Source organism: Arvicanthis niloticus, chromosome 8, assembly GCF_011762505.2.
Source record: "Arvicanthis niloticus isolate mArvNil1 chromosome 8, mArvNil1.pat.X, whole genome shotgun sequence".
NCBI lineage: Eukaryota > Metazoa > Chordata > Mammalia > Rodentia > Muridae > Arvicanthis > Arvicanthis niloticus.
In genome coordinates, this window is record NC_047665.1 from 4,387,275 (window position 1) to 4,405,127 (window position 17,853).

At 48.7% G+C, this 17,853-nt stretch overlaps 1 protein-coding gene across 1 annotated transcript; it reads left to right on the forward strand.

Moving 5' to 3' along the window:
* The first annotated feature begins 7,677 nt into the window (after positions 1-7,677).
* Positions 7,678-13,584, forward strand: LOC117713324 (spermatogenesis-associated protein 31D4-like). The gene is made up of 4 exons (XM_034509547.1): positions 7,678-7,888; positions 8,715-8,757; positions 9,583-9,643; positions 9,761-13,584. The coding sequence occupies exons 1-4, from the start codon at positions 7,703-7,705 to the stop codon at positions 13,506-13,508; spliced, it is 4,038 nt and encodes a 1,345-aa protein (XP_034365438.1). The 5' UTR covers positions 7,678-7,702; the 3' UTR covers positions 13,509-13,584.
* Positions 13,585-17,853: the final 4,269 nt, after the last annotated feature.

The window sequence follows — 17,853 nt, forward strand, 5'->3', positions numbered from 1 at the left end:
GTGTCTGATTCTGAGGGTTCCTGAGCTTGACTAGAGTCCCAAGCCTGCATCACAGAGCAGGGGAGAGTCACAAGGGTTTCTGAGGGCGGGGAGGAGGGTGTGTCTTCAGCCCTTCCCCCACCCCAAGGAGCTCCTCTGAGCCCTCTGCCCAATCCTGCTGCTACCTGTTTCCATCTGCCCTCTGCTCACACCATACTCCTCAGGGGAACTTTCTGCTGTTCCATCAGCAGCCCAGACTGTCACCCAGTCCCCTTGTGTTGAGGACCACACTCTTTCACTTAGCTTTGGGGCTAAGTGCTCTGGTCAAGAGAGAGAGTGGGGCTGGAGGGACAAGCGATATGAAGAATGGAGACAAGACAGGGTGTGTGGTCAGGTCTTAATTCTCGTTCTCTCTCTCTCTCTCTCTCTCATCTCTCTCTCATCTCTCTCTCTCTCTCTCTCTCATCTCTCTTTATTGAAAGGAAATCTGGGGTATTTATAAACACAAGCAGGAGAATGTTGAGGCCCACACTCTGCCTCAACACTTTTCCTCAACACTTTTGGGGCTAAGTGCTCTGGTCAAGAGAGAGTGTGGCTCTTGGGGCAAGAGACGCGAAGAATGGAGACAAGACAGGGTGTGATTCAGTCTCTTCTATTTTCTCAAGTCTCTCCTATTGAAGGGAATTCTGAGGTATTTATATACACAAGCAGGAGAACACAGGTGAAAACACTTTACCACGTGCACCATACAGCTGAGGTCACTAAACAGCAAAACAAGCTATGTGGGATAAACAATATATTTATCAGAGTGTGCTTCAGCTGTTATAGGCTTTTGACAACCAAGTCTTTCATCAGGGTATATGGTTCCAGATGGCTGCAAAGTTGATCTAGCCGCTTTCTACTAAAGTCGGCTCCCAACAGGAGAACACAGGTGAAAACACTTTACCACATGTACCATACAGCTGAGCTCACTAAACAGCAAAACAAGTTATGTGGGATAAACAATATATTTATCAGAGTGTGCTTCAGCTGTTATAAGTTTTTGAAAACCAAGTTTTTCATTAGAGTATATGGTTCCAGATGGTCAGCTCCCAACACCCTTGCTGTGTGGAGGACTTGATTTGGACCTAGCAGTTCTGGTAACATGTGGTGTCTGGGATTTTGCTTTGCCGTGACATTTACTGTCTCAGTACAGTAATGTCATCATACAGATGTTACGTATGGAATGGCCTGTCCCTTCCCTTAACACAGGTCCATGACTTGAGGTTCTTTTACATTTCTTCTTTTCAAACGTCAGTAAGTTTTATGTATGAATCAGCTTGTAATGCCTTTAATTAGTGGAGCAGAATCAAATCACAAAACTAACTTTTCACAAATTATCCTCTAATGGTCAAAGGATTTGTGCACATGCCTCTGTGTGTGGCACTGAACGGATACTCAACAGTTATAAAGCTTCACAAACCAGGAAAAAGAAAAAAAGTAGACTTGTTGCAGGAATTTGCAACCCCGATAAGCCCATATAAAAAACACACAATCCAGTAATTATATTTTTAAGCTATATGCCTAGATTGAGCAGATCTAGTGCTATACTGACTTATTTCCCAGCTGTAAAACCCTTTTCAGTTATCCCTGGTTCAGCTCCATCTTGTCTTCCTCCTCTTCTTCCATTCTCTCTTTCCCCTCCCAAAACCTTCTGTCCCACCTTTCCCCTCCACTGCCCAATCACAGGCTCTAGCCTTTACTTGACCAGTTAGAATGGGGAGAAGGGTCACAGGAAGTCATCCCAAAGACATGACTGACCACTAGTGGGTGGGGGAGCCCCTCTGGAGGAAGCAGAATTAATATCAGAATACAAACAGCATCAGGGCAACACAACATTAACATGCTCCAAGAATCCCAAGAAATTTTAGTTCTAATCACTTTAAATTTATGTAGGTGATTTACATTTGGCTTCACGTGGAGAGACTCACGAGAAAGTCAGCGGGTTCGGCTGAGTGTGTCCAGGAGGAGAGAGAGGTTTGGGCGGGAAGAACGATAGCTCCCAGAGTAAGGGAAGGCTGGAGCAGCTGAGAAAGTAGGGTTGACCCCAGGCCAGGCTGGAGTGGACTAGGACTGATTAGTCAAACAAAATGCCTTGTATAAAATAAGGTGTAGTGGGAACTGGATAATTGGCTCTATAGGGTCCATTGGAGATTATTGCACAGCAGGCAGACTGTGGCCAGGTGGGGGACACTAGAAGCTGGGAACCAGAGTGGGCAGTAGGCCAGGAGATACCAGAATGCTGTGAGGTGAGGAGAAGAACATGCTGGGTTGGCTAGGGGAACCTGGAAGACAGGACTCCCTTGGTAGACTCTGAGTTGGGGAACAGCATGCTGGGCAGAATGGGGTCAGGCAGGGAATGTGGTCATGAAGGTGGGCTGGAGACCACCGCAGTCCGGCAGCATGGGCAGTGGGATTATGGAGTATGTTGTAGCTGGGCAACAGTACGGTCTGGGAGCACAAGCAGCAGCTGTAGAGTAGGGTGCTGTAAAAACAAAGGAGGCAGACTCGGGGTGAGATAGGAGGCCACGGGTCTGTGAGGTGAGGGCCAGAGCACACTGAGGGGAACAAGTGAGTACAATGGGTGGACTCTTTGAGCTGCAGGACAACAGTCAAGGATAAGTTGGGCACCAGGGTGGGCAGGCATCCAGGGGGCATGATCTGAGTGAGCTGGAGAGGCACAGCCTGGTGGACAAAGGCGGTGAGTGTGTACAGGACATACCGGGTAGAGTCATGGGTAACATGAGTTTTGGAACACCACAGGGCCAGCAGGAGGGCACACTGAAGACAGGGATGTGGGGATGCATGTCAGCTGCCACATAAGACCCTGAGGACTAGGTTGGGTTGAAGAAATAAGTGCTCTGGTGCGACTAGTGTGGCCTGGGGAATGGGGAAGGCTGAGGACAGGGGACATGGGCAAAGGACAGTAGGAGTCACTGGGGAGGGGGTGGCTGGGGAGAAGGTAGACTGGGGTGAACTGGGGAACAGTTTAGGGTGTGTTGGGAAGCAGGATGTACCAGGTTGAACAGGGGTCAGCGTGGTCAGTATTGATCTGACATGCCAAGAAAGGCAGGCTAGACTAAGGCACAGGTACAGTGCAGGCCGAAAGCCAGGGAGCAGCAGATTTAGGGGACATGGGGTGGATGGGCAGAAAGAAAAGTTGGAGCCGAAATGTACTGGGTAAAGTGGAGCAGGTTGGGGTGTGGGGTATATTCAGTGGATCATGGGGGGAATGGACAAGCTAGTAAGCCAGAGATGGGAAGACAGAGAGAACTGGTGGGACAGGCAGGATGGTAGTTGTCTTAGTCAGGGTTCTTATTCCTACACAAACATCATGACCAGGAAGCAAGTTGGAGAGGAAAGGGTTAATTCAGCTTACACTTCCAGACTGCTGTTCATCACCAAAGGAAGTCAGGACTGGAACTCAAGCAGGTCAGGAAGCAGGAGCTGATGCAGAGGCCATGGAGGGATTGTCCCTTACTGGCTTGCTTCCCCTGGCTTGCTCAGCTTGCTTTCTTATAGAACCCAGGACTACCAGCCCAGGGATGACACCACCCACAATGGGCTGGGCCCTCCCACCCTTGATCACTGAGAAAATGCCTTACAGCTGGATCTCATGGAGGCATTTCCTCAAGGGAGGCTCTTTTCTCTGGAGTGATAACTCCAACTTATGTCAAGTTGACACACAATACCAGCCAGTGCAGTAGTCAAGAGACACTAGATTAAGTTGGTATAGGAGGCATGGAGGACCTTGTGTTTCCATTTATTAGGGGTATCTAGAATGTTAGCTTACAGGGTTGATCCTTCAAGGGAAGAAATGGAAAACCTGTTACCCACCCAGAAGGCTGAGAACAGGTGTCCATTCTAGTGTACATTCTGACTATCTGTGCGACTGAAGACCACCAGCCCCTCCCCCAGAGCCTCATCATAAGTTTTTTTTCCTCAGCGGATCTATAGAAGAATCTGTCTTTATGGTTGTGTCATGTGTACTTGTTTGTTTTCTGGACAGGGTTTCTCTATGTAGTGCTGGTTTTCCTGAAAGTTGCTCTGTAGGTCAGGCTAGCCTCAAACTCAGAACTCTGCCTTTGCCTCTCTGCCTCTCTCTGCCTCTCTCTGCCTCTCTCTGCCTCTCTCTGCCTCTCTCTGCCTCTCTCTGCCTCTCTCTGCCTCTCTCTGCCTCTCTCTGCCTCTCTCTGCCTCTCTCTGCCTCTCTCTGCCTCTCTCTGCCTCTCTCTGCCTCTCTGCCCCTCTGCCCCTCTGCCCCTCTGCCTCTCTCTGCCTCTCTCTGCCTCTCTCTGCCTCTCTCTGCCTCTCTCTGCCTCTCTCTGCCTCTCTCTGCCTCTCTCTGCCTCTCTCTGCCTCTCTCTGCCTCTCTCTGCCTCTGCCTCTCTCTGCCTCTCTCTGCCTCCGCCTCCTCATTGCTATGCCTGCTTGTGCTCCACACCCCTCACAAAGCGTTTTGATGTAGTCACTCATGGTCTGTATTTAGTTCACTTTGTGCTTCATTGTTTACATGGAACTGAGTTAGTTTTCAACCAGCAGAAATTTTCACCAAATTGAGCTTTGCTTAAATCTGTCTAAAATAAACCACCTGGGGTCAGACTCCTGAAGTCTGACCCGACACCAGCTAATCAGTTGCATCAAAACAGTCTTCTCGACTCCTGTGGAGTGTTACTCTGCTGGCTGCCGTGGCTGCAGAGACAAATTGTCAACAGAACAAGCTTTCTGGCAAAGGTCCTAGTAGGGAAAGTTGTTGAATCGTGGGGTTTGTGGGCTGGCCAGAGACAGAGGAAAGCCAGTGGGATTGCAGGGAAGGCTGGGAAGCCTGGCAATCTGTGGTGACTTGCAGAGTAAGAGAGGCTGAGTACACTAGAGTGTGTTTTAAGAAGCTGGATGGGCTTCCCTGGGATCCCCACAGGCGGGAGCACAGGGCAGTCCTGGGCACTGTGTCTGCTGTCTTTCCTATAGAAAGATCAGCCACCTTCTTACTCTACCCATTACCAGTTGTCTCCTTGAGTCAAACTTACCGAGGCGTGTTCCAAGAACAGGGAGACATTTGTTTCAATAGAGCTGTCTGGGACCATCTTGAACAAAAGGGCCTTACAAAGCCTCCATTCATATTGTGAGGAAAAAAAAAAAAAAACCAGTGGGAATCTCCTGGAATTCATTTACAGGGACTATAGAAATTGATGGTATAATGTTGGGAGCCGACTTTAGCAGAAAGCGGCTAGATCACCTTTGCAGCCATCTGGAACCATATACCCTGACGAAAGATTTGGTTTTCAATAGCCTACAACAGCTGAAGCACACTCTGATATCCCACATATTTTGTGTTGCTGTTTACTGCCCCCAGCTGCAAGGTACACGTGGTAGTCACGCCTGCAAGGTATTGCAGTTCACGTGCTGTCCACGTGCTATCTACGCCATACATGCTTATAAGGCGCATGTGCTATCCAAGCCTGCAAGGCATTGCGGTGCACGTGCTGTCCACGCTATAGATGCCTGTAAGGCTTACGTCATATCAACACCTGCAAGGCACGTGGTATCCACGCGCCTATAAGGCACGTGGCAAAAGCCTATAAATAGCTCCGAATTCCCTTCAATAAACGAGACTTGATCAGAATCTCTGTCTTGTCTCCATTCTTCGCGTCTCTTCCCCTTTATCCCCACTCTCTCTCTCTCTCTCGCTAGACCCTGACCCTCGGACCTGAACGGGCAGTACGGGCAGCAACAGTTTGGCGTCCAACATCGGGCTCCAGTAAGCGCAACAGTATAAGAAAAGAGAAACAGGGGCTGGAGAGGTGGCTCAGTGGTTAAGAGCACTGACTGCTCTTCCAGAGGTCATGAGTTCGGTTCCTAGCAACCACATGGTGGCTCACAACCATCTGTAATGGGATCCAATGCCCTCTTCTGGTGTGTCTGAAGACAGCTACAGTGTACTTACATATATGAAATAAAGAAATCTTTTTTAAAAAAAGAATAAAAGAAAGAAAGAATGAATGAATGAATGAAAAGAAAGAAAGGGAAACTGAATATTCATAACATGCCTCCTAAATACTTCATGACTCATACCTGGCATACCGTGCTTACATGAGAGTGTGTGTCGTAGTCACCAGTATGTGGTGGCGCCCTGAGAAAGTTATGGCACTGTTGGGAAAGGGGCCTGGGAGAGAAAAGCTAGATGGTTGGGATGTACCTTGAAGGGAGGGCAAGGCTTCTTGCCCTGACTTTCTGACTTCCCTTTTGGTTTGTCACAGAAAAGCCACCTCTTCTATAATACAACAACACAATCACATGCCCGAAGCAACATGCCAAGAGACCGTGGGAATAAACCGTATGAAACCACGACTCTCCAAAGCTTTTCTTATCTTTGTCATAGGCCTTTTATCACAGGATAAAGACTAACATACGATGATGAACCATGTCTAAACCATCATGCGATGCTGGGGGCAGGGGGAGTGATGCCATTTTGAATATCCAAGTCTATTCATCAGGAGAATGGTGTACCAGAGTCTCACCCCAAATTCTTAAAGGAACTCACCAAGGTGGGACACAAGGACACAAAATCCCAAACTGAACAAACCATCAATTCTTTTTTAAGGCAGAAGGTGTAGGCAAGAATGCACAGCAACCTCAGGGTTATTTAACCCTGACAAGAAATGCTGTTTGGATAACACATGATAGGCTCTTTGGTTTGGGACATTATTGTGTGAGTACCTACAGCGGACGACAGGCAATCAGTGAGGGTCCTCAACCAGGTTCTTTTTTAAGGCACTGATACTCCAGGGTCCTACTGTGTCATCAAGGACCCCAGGAACCACCCTCAGAGTGTGCCAATAGCCAGCCCCATCTAAATGAATGCTGAAACTCCTATCATGCGCTGACATGGCAAGGCACAGTGTTTATCATAGGCAGAGTGGGAAGAAACAGGGTCAAAAACAATGAGGTGAAGGGAGTGCAAGGAGGAAAGATTAACTCTGCCTAGACATGAAACTAGTGCTCTGATTGGTCAGTGTAGCTCTGTACATTTAGATCATAATTAAAGGCCTTGATGCAACTAAATTTTTACTAACTGTGGGAAAAAATACATGGTATGCAGTTATATCCAAAAATACATGATTTGACCAAAAATGTATGATTTGACATGATTTAATATTTATATCAGTTTTATGACTTTGTCTGCTCTAACTAAAAGACACGCAAGGCTGACTCAAACAGAGACATTTACTTCTTGACATTCGAGAAGATAAATAAATGTAATGGGCAGAGGGAAAACCCATTCTGCAGATGGCACATGTGTGAGAAGAGCCTAATTATCAAGGCTGTGAACATCTCGGCAAAGCAAAATCCCAGGCACCACATGGTACCAGAAGTGCTGAGGTCCAAATCAAGTCCTCCACACAGCAAGGGGACTTGGTGACAGTCTGGGCTGCTGATGGAACAGCAGAAAGTTCCCCTGAGGAGTATGGTGTGAGCAGAGGGCAGATGGAAACAGGTAGCAGCAGGATTGGGCAGAGGGCTCAGAGGAGCTCCTTGGGGTGGGGGAAGGGCTGAAGACACACCCTCCTCCCCACCCTCAGAAACCCTTGTGACTCTCCCCTGCTCTGTGATGCAGGCTTGGGACTCTAGTCAAGCTCAGGAACCCTCAGAATCAGACACCTCAGGCAGCCATGCTGTTTATACTATGGAGAACATTCTCTCATCTCTGAATGGCCTCACTGAGTCATGGCTGGCTCTTGGCTCAGCTTCCTACCACACAGACCTCAGCTATACTCTTCTGAGTGGACTGGGGCTACTGCTTCTGTACATCTGTTACCTGATATTGAGACTGCTTACACAGTGGCTGTGGAGAAAGAAAGACACCCCTAAGGTAAGGGAGTGTGGTGAGTTCCCAAGAGAGACTCTTCACTGCTGGGCTGTAGTTCTGTTCTCTGGCTGTGGAATGTGCTTGGCTGTCAGAGGGATGTCTGAGATGAATGAATGAGGAAGGGAGAGGAGAGGAAGGGAGGGGAGGGGAGGGAAGGGAGGGAAAGGAGGAGAGGGCCGAGGGGAGAGGGGAGAGGAGAGGAGAGAGAGGGGGAAAGGGGGAGAGGCAGGGGAGAGGAGGAGAGGTATGAGAGGGATCAGGGAGGACTAAGATTCCCATCTGGAGCCCACATTCACCTTCCTATCTGTGTGTGGCTGAAGTTTCCAGGACAAATTAGAAAACTGGTCCCAGTGGCTTGGCTCCAGTCTTTGGGCTCTGGGGATGAGAGCAGCCTCTCCTGACAGTAGATCCCATGATCCACTCCTGCATCATGTGTCCCTTCCCCTACCCTCCTCCATGATGAACTGGTCAGGATCACAGTGCTGCACGTTGAAGGCCTCTGGTTAGAGCCTGGTACGTGGTCTTTAGCTTCGCACACAGCCCTTGGAGAGAGCAGAGCTATAAATGCTGGCTTCAAACTTTATGCTATCAAGGAGAGGACTTTTTGCTGAGACCCCCAAGTGTGAACTTCATAATGTCCTCTACTTTCCCAGAGAGAAAAACAGTAAAAAAAAACAAGTGCTTACTTCTAAAGTTAGTAAAATGAATGCACAAATCTCACTTATTCAGTAGAGCCCAGGATATTGCGGTAAGGAATTCTGAATACATATGAAAGAGCAGCAGTGCAAAGAAGTCTCAGGTGCTCACTGCATTTCTCTTGTCTTTACAGAGACAGAGCGGCATTAGGCGCAACAGATGGAAAGCATTTAAATGTAGGTGTCTACCTATTAACTTCGTCATCCCAGCATGGTGTCCTTTCTGTGAAGATTCAGGTCCATGATAAGAAGATGTCACTCCTGGGACTCTGCTTCATAAGATCAACCTAAGATAGATTCAGTCTCCTCCATTCCCCTAGTTCTTAAAGCAAGGTGCACAGCTCCTTGGGACTGTCTCCAGCAGTGGGTACAGCCCCTGGGACTCCTGTGAGATGTGCAGGGGAGAGTGACAGTCTTTGGTGACAGGACAGCCCCTCAGGGATCTTCTGAGATGTGCAGGGGGGACTGGCTACTTTGAAGCACAGCTTAAGTCTCCTGACACTGTGACCCTGCTTTGTTCCTGGGAGCTGACAGCCACAAGGAAACCACTGATCAGTGTTTCCTGCAGTGGTCTTGAGTGACAGCCAACAACACCAGGTGGGGGTGTGGGGGTGCAGGGGGTGGATTAGTATCTGAGCCTCACACAATTGTGAGCGTTCTGAGTGTTCTACAGAGCGCTTGTCACTGTCTCCAGGTTCTCCTGCATACTTTTTTTTTCTTTTTAAGAGATCTACATATTTAATGCACATGATGGGTGTTTTCCTTGTTCATCTATCTGTGTACCACACTCCTTAGAGGTCGTAAGAAGGCACCAACTGTCCTGTCATTGGGCCCTAAGGTCGTTGTGAGCCACCATGTGGGTTCTGAGAACTGAACCCAAGTCCTCTAGACGAATCTCAAGTGCTTTTAACCACTGAGCCATCTCTCTAGCCCCTTGAATGTTTTTTTGAAAGCTCTGCCATTGCACCTCCTTCTGGAGTACACGTGTTCTCCCTTTTCCAGGTAAGAAAGTTGGCCAGAGAGACTCTGAGGAAGGAAGGAAGCTGCAGACAACCCTGCAAAGGTGATGCATTCCCTTCACATCCGGGTCCCTTGCCCCCAGCTCCCTACCCTGGCTGGCAGGTTTTCTTTTTCGTATACTCAACTTGGCTAAAGCTCTGACCTTTCTGTCTCCTTACAGCCTGGGCAAACCATACGACCCCACAGGCTCTCAGCAACGGCTATGTTCAGATCCCCTCTGTAAAATATGTAACAAAGCAAGCAATCGCCACCTGCTCTCTCGGGTTCCGCTGGAAGACGGTGCTGCCTCGATGTCCTCTTTGCCTTCTACAGCTCCCGTGACAGAGGCTTCTTTACTTGCTCTACCCACTCATTCTCCTGCAAACCAACCAGGACATCCAGCTCCAGAAGCTCCTCCCCACACTTCCCTCTCCATCCTCGCACAGAACCAAATCCGTCCTTTGGATGGCATATCTTCTCCCATACCACTCCAGGCCTCTCTGTCACCACAAGCTATGGCTCCCTTAAGCCCTGCAGCGTTCCCGGCCCATACCCCACACAGAACACTTGCCCCTTTTCCACACCGACTTCCAAATGCCACCCAGAAAGCACAGTTAGCTCTCCAGTCTCCTCCGGAGAGGCCTAGGGAGCAGTCCCTCAATGTCTCGACAGCCAAAAGCACTGTCTATGAGCCAGCATCCTCCGGGCCGTGGTTCAGTGCTGAAGACCACTCCCTGACAAATTTGGCAGATGCTACTACTAACCAGCACCCTCTAGGCTCCTATGCTTCTCAAGGCTCAGACCAGAGACTCACAAAGGCCCATGCTGTGGCGCCTGGAGACCATTTGTCTCCCAGCCTCGATGTCTTAGCACTCTTCAAGAAGCAAGAGAAAGAGGATGCTAATGTCCCTGTATATAAACTTAAAAAAAAGAAAACAGTATCTTTTATAATGCCACCAAATACTTCAGGGGAAATCTCGGCATCAAATGCTGGTCTAGAGAACTTGGAAGTCTCCCACCTTTTGGGTAATAAAGAGGGAAAGATAAAGGGCCCTCACCTGCACCAGCAGCCCTCTCATCTGAAGAACTCTGAAGATCAGTCAGAGATGAAGGACATCCAGCTCTTTTGGGGACTCCCTTCTCTACACAGTGAGTCCCTGAAACATAAGGCTGCCAATTCAGGTAACAGTTACCCAGAAAGGGACTATTTCAATGAAATGGCTAAGGTCTCTTCAGGTAGTGATTATTCTAACCTTACTTACCCCATACCTGTGCCCTTGCCTGAGAGTGACCAACAGAGGCAAATCAGACCTCAGTCTCAGATCAAGCCTGACTCCCTTGCCAGCTGTAAGGCCCAGACTCAATCGCTAACCCAGTTCTTGCCACCTTCTTCTCAATCCCAGCTTAGGATATGTGGGGTACGTTTTCATAGCCTAAAGGATAAGGCACAGCCTCTCAGCCCACATGAAATTCAACAGCTGGAATACAACCTACTACAAAAAGCGCTGCAAAGTTTCTTGGGTTTACCCACTCTAACCCAAACATTCCAAGAAGGCTTCTTTCCCTCACCTCCTAAACTCTCCTCAACCAGAAATTCATCCAAAGTCCATGCTCCCAAGACAATTCTTCCTGGAGACTTCCCTCTCATCCATAAACTCGAGAGGAAACTGGAACACCATCTTCGAAAGAGACTCATCCACCGTCGCTGGGGCCTGCCCCAGAGGATCCGTGAGTCCCTGTCATTCATGAGTCCTCGTTTAGAAATTCCTGAGGTCCCTAAGGCAAGTGACACCTATGGACTCTCATGGATCTCTCTCTATAAGTCCAATGCCAACAGAAACCTATCAAGCTTTGGGGTAAGCCAATCGGGAAGCCTCCAAAAGAAGCCCATAGAGATTCAACCTCTAAAGAAGAAAGACATCAAAGTTCAGAGACAATGTCCAGGGATAGACCAAAGAGATCATGTACAGAGTAACTTCAGTGGGGCTACAAAGAGCAGTGTACATTCTAATTCTGAGACAGATCCAGAACTTCAGCCAGGGAATATGTCTGGAAAAATTTCAAAGGCTTCATGGGTCAAGCAGTGCCAAAAAGAACATGAAGTTTTCCTGCAAGAACATCTGGGCAAGAAAACTAAAGAAACGAGTGGGAGTGAGATGCCTAGTACTGTGGACAGGTCAGGGCATTCTATGAACAAGGCACAGCCTCCACCAGAGACCTCCCCCAGACAAACAACACCTTTGGCAGGTGAGGAGGATGGACTGACAAAACACCCACACAGCTTGACACTTAGTTGTAGCAAAGAAAAGATGTTGGAAGAACACATTACATCCTTCGGCAGGAGGATGACATTTGGCCTTCCACAAAGAGTTGAGGAGTCCTTAGAGTCCTACTTGACAAAAGCAGAGTCGTCTTGTCCTTTCCCTCAGCTCCACATTCAAGCCCACAGAGGTCCCAGAGCAGACTCTGACAAGTCCTCCAGGTCCTTCCACAGAAACACTACTGGAGATAAAGTGGTGACTGTGAATTCAGTCCCCACCCAACAAAGGCCTCTCCCTGCTACTTCACTTGTGGGCCACAGCCAGCCAGCCTCTGAGAACAACAAAGTGTGTGTAGATAAAGACCTTAGCATAGCCCCAAGGGGCAGAGAGCCAACCCAGCACTGGACACCCAGTATGGCAGACAAAGGCATCCTGCAACAGTCTGGACCAGACAACAGACCTGGCCCAGAGCTGCCCGTGAGCCCAGATGGGCCAACACATGAGAGACTGGCTTCCAGCACCAACACACAGGGGTCTCAGGGAGAAAAGACGAGCTGGGAACACGGCTCCACGGCTGAGGGGGCCACAGAGCTACACAAGGGAGAGCAACTCCCTGGTCTTCACCCACAGTCCACTAAGAACTCGAGAGGCAAACAAGGCCTGTGCTCCCCCGGGAGCCACGTGACTGCATGTCAGTCCCTGAAGGGAATGTCAGTTCCTCACAACTCTGAGGAGCCTGACTCTAAAAGTCAGGTATCCACGGAAGGCGAGCCAAACCCAGAGGGCAGGCCACACATCCAGGTGCCAGACCTGCCTGCCACGCCCTTTGCCTCAGCAGAAATGACTTCCAAACCCCAGGGCCCCTCCAGTGGGGACATGGCAGTTTCTCAGGTGCTGCACCTGCACCTGCCCACTGTGGGCATCAACATGGAGTCCCATCAGGGTCCCTGGGTCCCTGCATATCTCTCAGGCAAGAGCAAGAACAAGGACTGTCCCCCTGCTGCCAGAGGATTGCTCACACTGGCAAGTGAAGCAGGAAAGCTTGGTGGAGGGGATGCAGGCTTAGGGACATCCCAAACCAGAGGGAAGAGTCACTGTGTTCAGGCCGGGGCACCAGAGGAAACACTGGGACACACATCCTCCCCAGCACTGACACCTAAGAGCCAGCCTCAGGAAAATCAGTTCACCAACCAGGCGAAGGGCTTCTGGCAGAGGCTGTCCCCTGGAAGGAAGCACAAAGGACAGGAAAAGTCCCTGGCCAAGGGCTGCTCCCCATTAACATCCGTGAAGGGCACAAGGCTCATCAAAGGGAGATGTGAGTTTTGTGGCAACCCTGAAGCTCAGAAATGTGTGAGAGACCCTGGGATGGTCCTGAGGAAACAGCTAGGGTACAGGCATGGGACAGTCATCCCCTGTCCCCAGGCACCTGTGTGTCCCCTCATGGAGTCTGAAGAAGCTCAGCAGGAGGTGCAACTGCAGGCTCAGGCAGAGCCTGTCCAGAGGCTGCCCCACTTCTGCTGCAAAGCTTCCTGCTCTCAAGGGCAAAGGGCTGAGTGCTGCAGCCCAGGACAGGGGCAGACAGTCCCTGAGAGGTGTGGCACTACAGGAAAAGCTAAGATGGTGGAGCCCTCCCCCACGCATGCTTTTCCACCAAAGTCCTATCTGTAGGCATGAAGCTGGCTAGGAGCCTCTGTTAGCCCTTCTCTGTGTTGAAGGCACTGGTGGAGGTTTGTTTCCATTAACCAAAAAAAAAAAAAAAGAAAAAAGAAAAAAAAAAAGAAAAGAAAAAAAAAAAAGAAAAAAAGATTTTCAAGGGCATATGTTTTTTTTTTTTTTTTTTTACTGACAATAGTCTTATTCCTTTGCTAATAAATTTTCTGTAAGTGTGTGTGTGTGTGTGTGTGTGTGTGTGTGTGCCCCATGGTTGGCAGAGTATTTAGATAATAAGCCTTATGCTTAAGAACAGGACTCTAGAGCTCTTATTGAAAGCATGATTCGATCCCTAGTGTTTTAAGATGGCGTACACTTCCTATGTCTTACTGTAGCCTCAATAGTACGTTGTGGCTGGCCACACTCTTCCTCTGTTGGTCCATATTCTTGGAAATGGCGGTTTTTATATGAGGTTGTTCCATATTTTTGACTGAGGTTATCCTTCCCTGACCAGGACACACGATGACGCAGCATTTTTGGAACAGCTGTTAATGTTCTAAGATGTACCTTGTAGGTGTTCCGTCTGGCCTGGGTCCAGTTCTGTGTGGTAATGGTGGGTGTTGAACAGGAGGCAGCATCTGTCTACTGCTAGGCACACTCACTGGTGAGACACACCTACCAGAATATCTCACCTCTGGGAACTATTTCCCTTCCCTACTTATTGCTTCAGACTGTATAGAAGATAGTTCTTTAAGTCAAACTGTGACCTGCCTTCAAAGGGGGGACGGGAATGTCCACCAGGTGGTCACCTCATTTTCACACTGATAAAGCACCCCAAGCAAGGGACCATGGATGAGGGGGTGTCTGCCTGAGCAAGACATACGAAGGTGAGTGCGCTGGCTGTTCAAGTACCCAGATCTCATCGCACGAGCCCAACAACATAATACTTTCGCTGCACTGCACTGCCTGATCCATGCTGTTGGCATTTTCTCAAGGCTGCTAAGGGGACCGCAGAGATTTCTGTTGTCTGAACGCCACTAGCAAGATTAGCCTGCGCCTGGCACGAAGTGCTGATTTCAGGGACGGTGATACAATGGCTGCCCTCCATGCTTGATGACAATGCATTCTCAGTGTACGTGCTGAGGATGGTGATCTGGGTGGAGCCATAGAACTCCCCTGTGTCACCCACAGTTCAAGTCCCTGCAGTGAAGTGGACACAGATTCCATGGGTTAACAATGTTCATATCACCAAAATTCCACAAAATTCTGCCTTTTTACATGCAGGTCTCAAGGGAAGGAGACAAAATGATGCCAGTCAAGATGTTCGGGACTTCCGAGAATTTCGGGGGGCGGGAGGGCAGGGTGTCTTGTGGGTGTCAAAACAAAAATATCTCCACCTCTGCTCCAGTCTACTGTATCTTCATGTTCTTCTTCCAAGTATGTCACTAACCATTTCAGGGACAGAGTCACAGGGCAACAGAGAAAGTGCTGAGTGGGTAGAGGCTCCAGAGGGGACAGAGCCGCAGAGTACACGTAAGAGCCACTGGTCCATGTAGCCAGTTGAGCCAATGACTTAGCCTGCCACTCCTCCAACATATCTCATCTGGCAGTCTGTCACTGGTGTTGCTATTCAGTCATGCTGCAGTCCTGGAAGGTCACCAGAACCCATGTCCCTCTCCCAGAAGTCCCCACCTCTGACTTCTCTCTGTACTTCCTGCATTTGCCCACATGGGGTAAAATCCTTTCAAAACCATCTCAGTGATATTTCTACTTCCTGCTCTAACCACCAGGCTTTCAGCCCCATTCCCTTCCCCTTCAAATAAGGCCTCAAGAGATTTCAGGCAGGAAACATTCGCCCAGCAGCCTCCATCCCTTTTGGAGGAAGGTAAGTATAAAAACTCAGGATTTGGTGAGGCCCAGAGACATGAGGAAATCATTTTGACGGGAAACTAGAACAAGCTTCCAATTCTCTGTCAGTGAAGAACCCGCTGAAATCTGTTACTTCCTTCAGAAAAGACATAGAGCAGGGTTATTCATGCTTTTTTGGTTTTTTTCTTTGTTTACTTTTTGGTTTTTGTTTTTTTGTGGGGAGGGTTGTTTGTTTTGGGTTTTTTGTTTTTTGTTTTTTGGGGTTTTTTTTGGTGGTAAAATTCCTGTAGTAAAAAAAAAAAAAAAAAAAAAAAAAAAAAAAAAAGTCCAGGACTGGAGAGATGGCTCGGGGGTTAAGAGCACTGACTGCTCTTCCAGAGGTCCTGAGTTCAATTCCTAGAAACCACATGGTGGCTCACAACGAACTGTATTGGGATCTGATGCCCTCTTCTGGGGTGTCTGAGGACAGCAACTGTGTACTCACATGTATAAAATAAATAAATCTCTAAACAAACAAAAAACAAAGGACAGCTATACCAAGAAGTGGGAGCTGTCTGGGCTATGTGCCTTGTGGTGCCTATGACCTTTGAAAACCCAAGAAGACAGCAGGGCATGTGGGCAGAAAGCTGGTTCACTGGGATGAAAGTAGAATGAGGAGGAGCTGCAGGAATGAGGACAGCCTGACCAAGAGACATCTCTCAACACTCAGGGGAAGGGTCAGGTCCTGTATGAACAAATGACAACCCACCTCCCGAGCCAGAGTCGGTCAAGTGCTGGATGGTCCAGAGAGGATCAAACCAGCATAGAGGTTCTTGACTCTAAGGAACATCCTGATTCTAAAATGTCCCTCCTCTTTTACCTTCAAGAACCATGGGTCCCCTAAGCCTGCCTGCAGTTGACTGTGTTGGGTGTCTCCATGTTTCCAGAGGAGAGTCTGTCACAACAGAGGTGACATGGCTGTAGACATCAGACATGGTGGCAGGAACAGAAAGCCGAGAACTCACATCTTCACGCGCAGACACAAGCGCAAAGCGAGTTTTTCCAGTACATTTTACTGCGTTTTGTACAGCAGAACACAGAGAACAGACATTCTACAGTCAGGTAAGTAATAAGGGACAAGATGTTACTGAAATGATCCATAGACCTCTGGGCTGGTTGGTTTTTGTTAATCAACACAAAACGAATATATCCTAGAAGAGAGAATTTTAATTGAGAAAATGCCTCCATAGGAAGGGCTTGTGTATGGGTGTGGGAGGACCCAGCTCAGTGTGGATAGCTGGTCCTGGGCAAGTGCTCCTGGACGGTACATGAAAGCAGGCTAGACAGCCGTGGGCAGCAAACCAGTATTGGTACTTCTCTAGGGCCTCTGATTCAGGTCTACATTGAGTTGCTGCCCCGACTTCCCTCAATAATGGACTATAACCTGTAAGATGGAATAAATCCTTTTTGTGATAGTTTGTATATGCTTGGCCCAGGGAGTGGCACTATTAGGAGGTGTGGCCCTATTGGAGTAGGTGTGTCACTGTGGGTGTGGGTTTTAAGACCCTCATCCTAGCTGCCTGGAAGTCAGTATTTCACTAGCAGCCTTCAGATGAAGATGTAGAACTCTCAGCTCCTCCTGCACCATGCTTGCCTGGATGCTACCACATTCCCGCCTTGATAATAAACTGAACCTCTGAACCTGTAAGCCAGCCATAATTAAATGTTGTCCTTTATAAGACTCACCTTGGTAATGGTGTCTGTTCACAGCAGTAAAACCCTAACTAAGGCACCTTTCTTCCCCAGCCTGTTTTGGTCATGGTACTTTATCAGAGCAATAGAAACCATAAGACATATGACACAATAGCCTGCGTGCAGGGACGGATCCTCTGTGGACATATTAACTCATGCATGCAGGTCTAGAACACTGGGCCTGGCTCTCTTCACCAACAGCCAGTAACTGATGTCTGTGGCAGACACGAAAACCCAGATACCTTTCATACAGAAGGCTCGTTGAACAAACCAAACCTTCTCAGGAACATGTGCAGCTATGAAGGAGGGAGACCTTTAGATAATGACCTGGAAGATCTTCAGGCTGAATTATCAGAGTAAAACAGTCGTGTAACCACAGCACGTACCGTACACTGTCATCTGCAGAAGCAAGAGAAACAGACAGAAGAACAGGCTCCGTGCTGGTCAGCGGTTCCCTGGGGAGGATTTCGTTGACACAGCTTAGGAAGGGAGGAATTTATACTAGCATCTAGCACAGGGACTCCCAATACACTCAAACCATAGCAAGTTGTTACAGTGATTCTGCCAACGGAGAGGTCAGAACACGGCTACACAACTCACCCACCACCCCTGACTGCTCACACTGTGTAAGCACTTCAAAGCTCCAGCGTCCCCTTTGCATGTTGACAGCGAGAGCTGGGGAAGAGCCTACGGTGAGGAAGTTTAATGACTCAGTCTTAAATGCTCTTAGAAGAAACACTTTTCCACCTCTCACTCTCTACCA